This window comes from Eutrigla gurnardus, assembly GCF_963514095.1.
Source record: "Eutrigla gurnardus genome assembly, chromosome: 21".
NCBI classification, from domain to species: Eukaryota; Metazoa; Chordata; class Actinopteri; order Perciformes; family Triglidae; genus Eutrigla; species Eutrigla gurnardus.
The window spans coordinates 2934951-2946207 of NC_139932.1; the positions used below are offsets into that span (position 1 = coordinate 2934951).

Sequence of the window (11257 nt, forward strand, 5' to 3'; positions counted from 1 at the left end):
CAAGAGTCCGACATGATGGCTGCTGTTCCTTTAATGCGGGAGAAGGAAGCCGTGCGAGACGTCACACCGTTCGTTTGCTGTGTTTCTTCTGCGCAGACGTAGATCGTCTCTGAATGAATGGCGGGAGACCATCCATGAGGAAGAGCCTACATGTGGCGCCTACATCACTCAGCACTGCTCTGCAGTCAGATTGTTGACTTCTCCAGGATCCCTCCGTGGCTAGTCCTCTGCTCTCAGACCAGTTCGTTGCAGCTCCGCCTCGCAGGGACGACTTCACGCAGTAAAATCAAGTACGTACACATGGACACGAGCAGAGCACTTTATAGATAAACAGATACTTTCTTGCATTGTTACTTTTAATGAATGCCTGACAGCCGCTGTTAGGTAGCTAACTGGTAGGTAGCTAACGGGTAGGTAGAGCTAACAAACTGGCTAATGATTGGCTGTTATTTTTCATTGTCCAATTGGATGGGCTGAGAGGCGGGCCTACTGTGGTTGAGACGAGACGACCTAATGACAACAAGTAACGTTAGCGTTCAGAGAAAATACAGCCAAGACAAACTGGTGGTGGCTGTTTCTGGATAAGCAAACAGAAAACAGTAGCCCTGGCGGCAACTAGTGAGATTTTTGATAAGTTGTTGTCATGAATTCAAACTGACAATTCATGTTCATGGGTCGTGTCTAACGTTAACTCAACCTTTAAGAGTGTGCCCGTTTGTGAAGGTGCAGAGATAATATTAATAATATAAAATATTAACTCACTCAATCCCTCAACTATACCAGCTAAAGGACCCGGGAGTTCTTGATATATCTTCTATTCATGCATTAGGCCTACTTGTGTAGGACCAGTAGGCTATTATTGCAAACTGCCCCTTCATGAATAATATTAATTATGCTAATTATAATACATATGTTTATATTATTGATACATTTGTAAGCTCCTCAAATTGTAAATATTAACCTAGTTTCACATTGCTTAGTCTTTTTTTAATGAAATATTTTGAATTACTGAGATGTCTTGAAAACTATGTTTCCTTTATCTCCTATCAGTTGATACTAGATTTAAGTCGATGGATCCCATTTTCCTAAATTTCTTTACGCGATCTTCAATAAATGTATTCATCTTTTCTCATTTTACTTTTAAGCAGATAAACCAAGAGATGGACACATCGCTAGACATTTGTAATAAATCAACAAGACTGTTGATGATTCAGATGACCTATATAAACACCTGTCTAACTTCCTGTTCTCCCTCTCATCTGCACATGCTAAGTAGAGCCATGCCGTCCAATGTGGAGATCAAAGCCAAAGTAAGCGACCCGATGCACTTGGCTGAGAAGGCAACTGAGCTCAGCCAATCAGAGGGCACGATCATCAGGCAGCATGACACATTCTTTAACTGCAGCCAAGGACGACTGAAGCTGCGAGACTTCATGGTACATACAGTACTGTGTGTGTGTGTGTGTGTGTGTGTGTGTGTGTGTGTGTGTGTGTGTGTGTGTGTGTGTGTGTGTGTGAGAGAGTGTGAGAGAGTGTGAGAGTGTGAGAGAGAGAGAGAGAGAGAGACCAGTCTATCACAGGGAGACATGTAGAGACAGACAGGTAACCAGTCTATCACAGGGCCGACATGTAGAGACAGACAGGTAACCAGTCTATCACAGGGAGACATGTAGAGACAGACAGGTAACCAGTCTATCACAGGGAGACATGTAGAGACAGGCAGGTAACCCTCTTGCTGTGAGACACCACTACACCACCACTGGTTTAGTTTGCTCTCTGTACAGATGGAAGGTTCTATCCTAGAGCTCTCCATGGCCTCAGGCTGCTACAATCTTTTTGTCTAATAAGCAAATGGTGTGAATTTCAAAATAAATAATAAAAATACTGATATAAACTACAAATAAATGGGAAAAAAAGTAACTAACAAAATAGCCACACCACATATTTTACCCAGGCATTAAACTGAATCTCTGTCTGTTTGTTTGTTTGTTAGAACGAGTCAGGTCAGCTGATCTTCTACGAGCGTCCGGACACTGATGGACCCAAACTGTCCCGTTACTCCATCAGTCCAACCAGCGACCCGTCGAGTCTCCGGGTAAAACACCAACCAACCTGTGTGTTTCTGCAAGTACACACTGCCATTCAATAACTGTGTGTGTGTGTGTGTGTGTGTGTGTGTGTGTGTGTGTGTGTTGTGTGTGTGTGTGTGTGTGTGTGTGTGTGTGTGTGTGTGTGCGCGCGCGCGCAGGCCGTCCTTTCAGACGCCCTCGGGGTTAAAGGTGAGGTGCGCAAGGAGCGACGCCTGTTTCTGATTGGTCAGACGAGAGTTCACCTGGACACAGTGGAGGGACTGGGGAACTACATGGAGCTGGAGGTCAATACACACACACACAGACACACACATACGTGAACATGCATACACAGACTCAGAGGAGCAGCTTGTCACTGAAAGGAGAGTTGTGCTGTTCCACTGTTCAACCCACCTTAAGCTGGGGCAGCCAGAGTTCTTGCTAACTCCCTTCAGTTTCATTATCATGGCTGAGAACAAGACTGGAACTTAGCTTGTGTCTAGTTGTAGCATTTAATCATCAAACTACTTCCCAGCTAAATGAAGTGATGTGGTGGAGACATTTACATTTAGAGGTTTAGCAGACGCTTTTGTCCAAAGCGACTTACAATAAGTACATTTGTTGAAAGAAAGAAACCACAACATATCATTGCCGATAAAGTAAGAGCGAAAAATAGAAACAAGTGTAGGACCAGTGACCGACCAGTCCACGCGAGGGCAGTCTTTCCCCGGGATGAAGAGGAGTTCGGTTTTATTCAGGTTAAGCTTGAGGTGATGTGCAGTTGTCCAGACAGAGATGTCAGCCAGACAGTCCGAGATGCGAGTTGCAATGTGAGTGTCAGAGGTTGGGGGAGAAGAGAGGAACAGCTGGGTGTCATCTGCATAACAATGGTAGGAGAACCCATCCTTGGACATAAAGCCATTCCATGTGAAGGTGTGATTTGTCAGGTATGATGTAAACCAGGTGAGAGCAGAGTCAGTGATGCCAAGTTCAGCCAGAGTGGAGAGGAGAATTTGGTGGTTGACTGTGTCGAATGCAGCAGATAGGTAGAGGAGAACGAGAACGGAGGAGTGGGATGAGGCTCTGGCGTCTCGCAGGGACTCGGTCACTGTGAGGAGGGCCGTCTCAGTGGAGTGAGCAGTCCTGAATCCTGATTGATTAGGGTCTAGGAGGTTGTTCAGCGAGAGATAGGATGACACTTGGTTGTAGGCGGCACGTTCCAAGGTTTTAGAGAGGAATGAAAGAAGAGATACAGGTCTGTAGCTTTGGATGTCAGCAGCATCTAGGGTGGGTTTTTTAAGGAGGGGCTTCACGGTAGCTGTCTTAAAAGCTGCTGGAATGACACCTGAGGTGAGGGAGGAGTTGATCAGGGTGGTGAGGAATGGCAAGATGTCCTGGAGAAGAGAGGAGGGAATCGGGTCAAGGGAGCAGGTGGTGGCACGGTTAGATGTAACAAGTGTGTGAACGTCTTCAGAGGTGAGAGGGCTAAAGCTGGTAAGGCCATCAGAGTTGAGAGTTGGGGGAGATGTCTTCTGGGAGGTTATAGGATTGAATGAGGAGCTGATGTCATTTACTTTCTTGGTAAAGTATACTGTAGCAAAATCATCAGCAGTAAGGGAGGAAGGGGGAGGAGAACATGGAGAAGAGTTTCCTGGGGTTGGAGGCAGAAGAGTTGATCCTTGACAGGTAGAAGGCAGATTTAGCTGCTGAAACAGTCAGGTCGAGGTGCAGTCAGAGAGGAGGCGGTGGTAGTGAGCAAGGTCCTCATCCTAGACTGTCTGTTTAGCTTCATACTGCAGTGATTACCTCTGATAATTATTAATAATAATTGATCAAATGTACTCCTACCTGTCCACAACAACATGAATGCAAACGGATCGGTTTGTTTGTTTGTTTGATCAGGTGGTGATGCGTCCAGAGCAGACTGTTGAAGACGGACAGCAGGTAGGTTGGGATGAAGTGAAAGGAAGGAGCTGCACTTGTCGACTGTGAAGGAGTTGGAAGTATTGCATATAGCCTTAGCAATAAGGATACGGATAATCTGCAAAACAACATTCATATTGTGGCCGTCTCTCAGACTCACCTAGATAACTCATTGGATGATGCTGCAGTAGCAATACAGGAGTATAACATCTATAGAAGGGACAGGGATATACGTGGGGGCAGAGTTGTAATATACATACAGAGCCATATTCAAGCTCAGAGACTTGATGCCAAATACTGCTGAAATGCTTTAGTTACAGGTTCACCTGCCTCATTTACTGCTGGGATGCTGTTATAGAACACCAAGCTCTGACAGTCGGGACTTAGAAAAAAGGGTCATAGGCTACAGGGTTCCCCAATTAGTTTTCACTGAGGGCCAAATTGTCAGTTTTTTTTTTCATTGGACCACTAAACATTGTTTTATGTGCAAATGGTATAATTGTTGCTGCTATTATTAGAAGTATTATTGTTGTAATGATTAGTACTACCAGTGGTAGTTGGTTGTAGTAGCAGATATAGTAGTAGTCATAGCCTTGATATGTTGAGGGACAGATTAAAAAATGCACACTTCATAATAACTTTATAAATAATATGAACAATTTATTTATTTGAATGCCCCTGGAGAATATTTTGATCAACAAAATATGACCAGTTTGATCAACAACAAAAAACAACAGCAAGTGGTGCACAAGAGGAAAAAATATTGTATAACAGTGGAGTTAATGATTTTTGTTTGCAGCGTCTTGCTCTTGTCTTGTAATTTGCAGACGGTCCCTGCACTCGCCCGGCTGCACATAGAGATCAATGTTCTCCGTCAATCTCGGAGGAGGCTTATTTTTGTAAAAAATGGGGGTTTGTAGCTCGTAGTCTATGATATTAATGTGGGACAGAGGCATCATTTGTGTTTGAAAAAGTTTCACTTCAGATTTATTGATCCCTGAATTTCGAAACTGTAAATATATTTCCAACTTTACCAAACTCTTTATTTCACCTTATGGCAGTTTATTGCATCGTGTTACTGGCTCCGCACGGGCTGGACACTTTGCTCTTGTGGGCCGAATTGGGCCCGCGGGCCGCTAATTGGGAATGGCTGGTCTATAGACTATACAGGCTACGATGTAGAGGTGGCAGAGAGGGAAAGTGTTCAACAGGAGGCTGCACTTGTAAATATGGTTGTGGCCAATGATGCCATAAGACTGTGTGGAAAACAAGCAGCAGTCATAGCGGATCAGACCAAATTTCAAAATAATGTCAGTTTATCAACAATAGAACGGGTACTCAAAAGGAACCACATGGCCATGAAACAACTCTACACTGTACCTTTTGTAAGGAATGCTGTGTACTTTTGTGTCTTTTGAAGCCTTTTGTATGGATTTAGAGAATCATGGAGCTTGAAGCTGAGGGTGGACACGAGTTCATCTTCATCTTCATTGATGAGGCATGCTTCAATCTCCAAAAAGTCAGGAGGCGTGGGAGGAATGTGATAGATCAAAGGGCGACCATTACAGTGCCAGGCCAGAGGGGTGCAAATGTATCAATGTGTGCTGCAATCCCCAGCCAAGTTGTCCTCTGCAACTTACCTATGATAGGCCCATACAACACAGAGCACCTTATAGGATTTATGAATGAATTGCATGGGAGGCTAATCCTGCTGGGTCAAGAAGAGCAGCAGCATGTATGTCGTCAGAGGGGACAATGTGGCGTTCCACCACTCACATCTAATCACTGAATGGTTCACATCGCAAGATACAAGTACAATCATATGTAAGACCATCATCCTTATGACCAGGTGCCTTTGTTGGACATGATGAGAGCTGCTGCCCAGGACATCAGTGCTGGAGACTGTCAAGGGTGGATAAGACATTCAAAGAGGTTTTTCCCATGGTGCATCACAAGAGGAAATATTCAGTGTGATGTGGATGAAAATCTCTGGCCCATTCGTCAGGACAGAGTGGACTGAATATTGATGTTGCAGTACTGTACTGTAATATACAGTATTCCTTTGTAACAGGGTTTGTTTTCTTTTCTGTTTGGAGTATATTGCGAGTATTTCTGTTTACTGCCAAAGTATTTGCAAAGAATGGCATCAATACATTTGGTTTGTCTTACTGTATTTCGAAGTCTCCATGATTTTGGTTTGACAGTATTTGCATGCACACAGGCGTGTAACAATAGAAGCAGTGATGCACCAGTTGAAATTGCTGTATGATACAGTAGCTGAATTTTGTATATTGTAGTTAATTGTGTAATGATTGATTGGAAAAAAATGTATTCATTTCGACACAAGTTGTTTTTTGAAGGAAAGGTTGGTTTTTGCTGCATGTTTTAAATGTCTTGATGGGGTAAGAGCCTTTTGGCCCGAGTGTCTCAGTGTAGACCTAAAAGCTAACTGTTTCAGAGTCGACAGAGGCTGTAAAGCAATCAAACTGTAAAAAAACAGTAAAGGTTGGCCTGTTTGTTTCTATTGTGATTTACTGGTTTTAAAAGTCACCACCCTTTGAAATGTTACTGCTCCCCTGATGGCCGTCACGGTAAAACCTCAGTGAATCCAACATTGACCTAAGTCGCTTTATTTTATACAGAAGTGGCCTCTCGCTATAGCAACAATACACATACAAATTTCAATGGCTGAATTGAATGCGGATGTCATTCTGCTTGGATTTTATTTGTATTTATTTTAACTTAATGAGCCTCTAGCAACATCCATCCATCTGTTTTGAATGTTAGCATGTTAAAATTCTTTCTGTGTTAATGTTAACTTGTTAACATGAGCATCTAACAGTACATCACTATAGACAAGCCTTTGATTTGTATGTCCCTCCGGTGGTGAAAGTAATAATACCACTGAGAAAGGAAGGACTTGAACTGGTTAAGAAACAGTCCAAGTTTAATACTGATGCCTCTATGTGTTTTGTTTTGAAGGTGGCTGAGGATCTGATGGAGAAGCTGGGAGTTTCTAAAGACAGCCTGGTGACGGGAGCATACATGGATCTGTTACTGAACACAGAGACTTAGAGCAGCATATAATAACCACTGAAACATAGTGGTAAAAGTGGTACAGCAATAAAACTATGGTTATGAGAATAATCTGCAATGATTGCACTCTAATCAGAATACTGGTTCAAATAGAATCTGATGGTTGTATTTAGTTTTCTATTTAAGTCTTTCTTTTTTTAATAAATGAACGTTCTTTATTATGATCCCCACTAGCTTCTGGCTGTCTTAGAATGTTACATAAAATGGATTACATATATCCATAACATTGATCCTCAGTACATCAAAAATACAACACAAACAAAAACATACCAACGTAACATTCATACTCACAACATAGCAAAATCAACACAATACACCACACAGCAAACAACACAAGCTCACAAGTGTTTTACACAAATTCTTTCCAAATAAATACAATTTTAACTTTTTGTGACAACATATTTGATCACTTTCTGAGAACAATATCTAAATAAGCTGGTTTGTGTGTGATTTAAAACATCTCATAGTCTTGTAACTTCTTGCAGTAAAACATTAGATTTATAAAGATTAATTTAAACCAAACTACTTGTTTACATTAACAACTTAACATTTTTGCAATTAAAACAATTTAGTGTGTCCAATAGTCTGGTTGATGAACAAATACCTGTAGAACTACATCAGTGTCAGCTGGACTAATGATAGTAGAAATTAGCATGCTAAGATCAGCATGTTAGCATTTAGCCCAAAGCAAAGCTTTCTAGCCTCACAGCTGCTAGTATGAATGTGTCTTTTTATGCACTGGTATAAACCATGCTTTAATTGCAAATAAATATATCAAAATAATGCCAAAATAATAACATCATAATGCAGATGTGTAAATAGTCTGAAGTCATGTTTTGTTGGGTCTGACTGCAAGGCAACAAGCAAACAACTTAAAGTGCTTGTTTTCTGAATGGAGTCTGGATCGATGGGGCTACGCTAATGTTAGCTGCTCTACATTAAGCATAAGTAATGTGAGTGAAGAGTTTACAGACTCAGATATCTCAATTATATTACAGTTTTTCTCCATTGGTTTGGCTCTTTTCTTGAAACAGAAATTACATTCTCAAAACAACATGGACAAATCTCCAAACCACTTGGCAATTGTTCACAACAGAATTGCATTTCTCATTCATTTCATCAAATTGCAATTGTCTTAATACATGTCTCAATATCTCATTACATCTTTGCAAATGATTAAGTACAGGTAGCCTACATTTAGCACAATTTCCAAGTGAATAGATCTTGTTGATCTAAACTGTTGTTGATTCTCAGTCTAATGGTTGTTCTCTGCAAAACATGTCAGCACCATTTCATTGTGTAAGTCATCACTTGCACAATAGTCTGTTCAATTGTCAAAATTAGTCAGGAACATAATACCATTCATACCATATATGAATCTCTTGGAACATTTGATAAATTTAGTACAGTAATTTACTGTCAGGTGAAACTAGAACTTGACTAACGAAGGGGGAGTTTCACTCATCTCAGATGACCAATCAAACAGTATGTTTAGTTACCTGACAGGTGCTGTCTATGATTGTGAATGCTGCCATATATATATATATATATATATATATATATATATACACACAGTCATGGCTGAAAGTGTTGGCACCCCTGATTTTTTTCCCAGAAAATTAAGTATTTCTCCCAGAAAATTATTGCAATTACGCATGTTTTGTTATACACATGTTTATTTCCTTTGTGTGTATTGAAACGATACAAAAAAGCAGAGAAAAATATATGATTTTGACATAATTCCACACAAAACTCCAAAAATGGGCTGGACAAAATTATTGGCACCTTTTCAAAATTGTGGGTAAAAACTTTGTTTCAAGCATGTGATCCTCATTTAACCTCACCTGTGGCAAGTAACAGGTGTAGGCAATATAAAAATCACACCTAAAACCAGATAAAAAGGAGAGACATTGACTTCAATCTTTTCATTGTGTGTCTGTTTGTGCCACACTAAACATGGAGAACAGAAAGAGGAGAAGAGAGCTTTCTGAGGACTTGAGAACTAGAATTGTGGAGAAATATCAACAATCTCATGGTTACCAGGCCATTTCAAGAGATCTTGGTGTTCCTTTGTCCATGGTGTGCAATATAATGAAGAAGTTTAAAACCCATGGCACTGTAGCAAATTTCCCTGGACGTGGACGAAAAAGAAAAATTGATGTAAGGTTGCAACGCAGGATAGTCCGAATGGTGGATAAGCAGCCCCGATCAACTTCCAAACATATTGAAGCTGTTCTGCAAGCTCAGGGTGTATCAGTGTCAACGCAAACTATCCGTCGTTGTTTGAATGAACAGAAACGCTATGGAAGGAGGCCCAGGAGGACCCCACTGCTGACACAGAGACACAAACAAGCTAGACTGCAGTTTGCCAAAATGTGAGTAAGCCAAAATCCTTCTGGGAAAATGTCTTGATGAGACCAAGGTAGAGCTTTTTGGTAAAACACATCATTCTACTGTTTACCGAAAACGGAATGAGGCTTACAAAGAAAAGAACACTATACCTACAGTCAAATATGGTCGAGGTTCAAAGATCTTTTGGGGTTGTTCTGCTGCCTCTGGCACTGGGTGCCTTGACTGTGTGCAAGGCATCATGACATCTGAAGATTACCAAGGGATTTTGGGTCGCAATGTAGGGCCCATTGTCAGAAAGCTGAGTTTGCATCCTAGGACATGGGTCTTCCAGCAGGACAAAGACCCCAAACATACCTCTAAAAGCACACAGAAATGGATGAAAACGAAGCGCTGGAGGGTTCTAAAGTGGCCAGCAATGAGTCCCGATCTTACAGTTTTTCTCCATTGGTTTGGCTCTTTTCTTGAAACAGAAATTACATTCTCAAAACAACATGGACAAATCTCCAAACCACTTGGCAATTGTCCACAACAGAATTGCATTTCTCATTCATTAATCAAATTGCAATTGTCTTAGTACATGTCTCAATATCTCATTACATCTTTGCAAATGATTAAGTACAGGTAGCCTACATTTAGCACAATTTCCAAGTGAATAGATCTTGTTGATCTAAACTGATTGTCGATTCTCAGTCTAATGGTTGTTCTCTGCAAAACATGTCAGCATCATTTCATTGTGTAAGTCATCACTTGCACAATAGTCTGATCAATTGTCAAAATGAGTCAAGAACAGAATACCATGAATACCATATATGAATCTTTTGGAACATTTGATAAATTGAGTACAGTAATTGACAATCAGGTGAAACTAGAACTTGACTAACGAAGGAGGAGTTTCACTCATCTCAGATGACCAATCAAACCGTATGTTTAGTTACCTGACAGGTGCTGTCTATGATTGTGAATGCTACCAAACATATACAGTATATATATACACTCAACAAAAATATAAACGCAACACTTTTGTTTTTGCTCCCATTTTTCATGAGATGGACTTAAAGATCTAAAATTCATTCCAGATACACAATATTACCATTTCTCTCAAACATTGTTCACAAATCTGTCTAAATGTGTGATAGTGAGCACTTCTGCTTTGCTGAGATAATCCATCCCACCTCACAGGTGTGCCACATCAAGATGCTGATCTGACATCATGATTAGTGCACAGGTGTACCTTATACTGCCCACAATAAAAGGCCACTCTGAAATGTGCAGTTTTGTCTCACAGCAAAATGCCACAGATGCCACAAGCATTGAGGGAGCGTGCAATTGGCATGCTGACAGCAGGAATGTCAACCAGATCTGTTGCTCGTGCATTGAATGTTCATTTCCCCACCATAAGCCGTCTCCAAAGGCGTTTCACAGAATATGGCAGTACATCCAACCGGCCTCACAACCGCAGACCACGTCTAACCACACCAGCCCAGGACCTCCACATCCAGCAGGTTCACCTCTAAGATCGTCTGAGACCAGCCACTCAGACAGCTGCTGAAACAATTGGTTTGCATAACCAAACAATTTCTGCACAAACTGTCAGAAACCGTCTCAGGGAAGCTCAACTGCATGCTCGTCGTCCTCATCGGGGTCTTGACCTGACTCCAGCTCGTCGCCGTAACAGACTTGAGTGGGCAAATGCTCACATTCGATGGCGTCTGGCACGTTGGAGAGGTGTTCACGGATGAATCTCGGTTTACATTGTTCAGGGCAGATGGCAGACAGCGTGTGTGGCGTCGTGTGGGTGAGCGCTTTGCTGATGTCAA

The 11257-nt window shown here is 41.5% G+C and overlaps 1 protein-coding gene across 2 annotated transcripts; it reads left to right on the forward strand.

Annotated features, from left to right (window-relative positions):
- The first annotated feature begins 117 nt into the window (after positions 1-117).
- On the forward strand, positions 118-7477 carry LOC311031950 (uncharacterized protein). 2 transcript variants are annotated; one of them, XM_084038548.1, is made up of 6 exons: positions 118-290; positions 1277-1436; positions 1994-2095; positions 2249-2374; positions 3972-4013; positions 6975-7477. In XM_084038548.1, exons 1-6 carry the CDS (start codon positions 151-153, stop codon positions 7065-7067), a joined length of 663 nt encoding a protein of 220 aa, XP_083894674.1. In that variant the 5' UTR covers positions 118-150; the 3' UTR covers positions 7068-7477. The 2 variants fall into 2 exon arrangements, with proteins under 2 accessions (XP_083894674.1, XP_083894673.1); XM_084038547.1 differs by having other exon boundaries at positions 135-290; positions 1274-1436.
- Positions 7478-11257: the final 3780 nt, after the last annotated feature.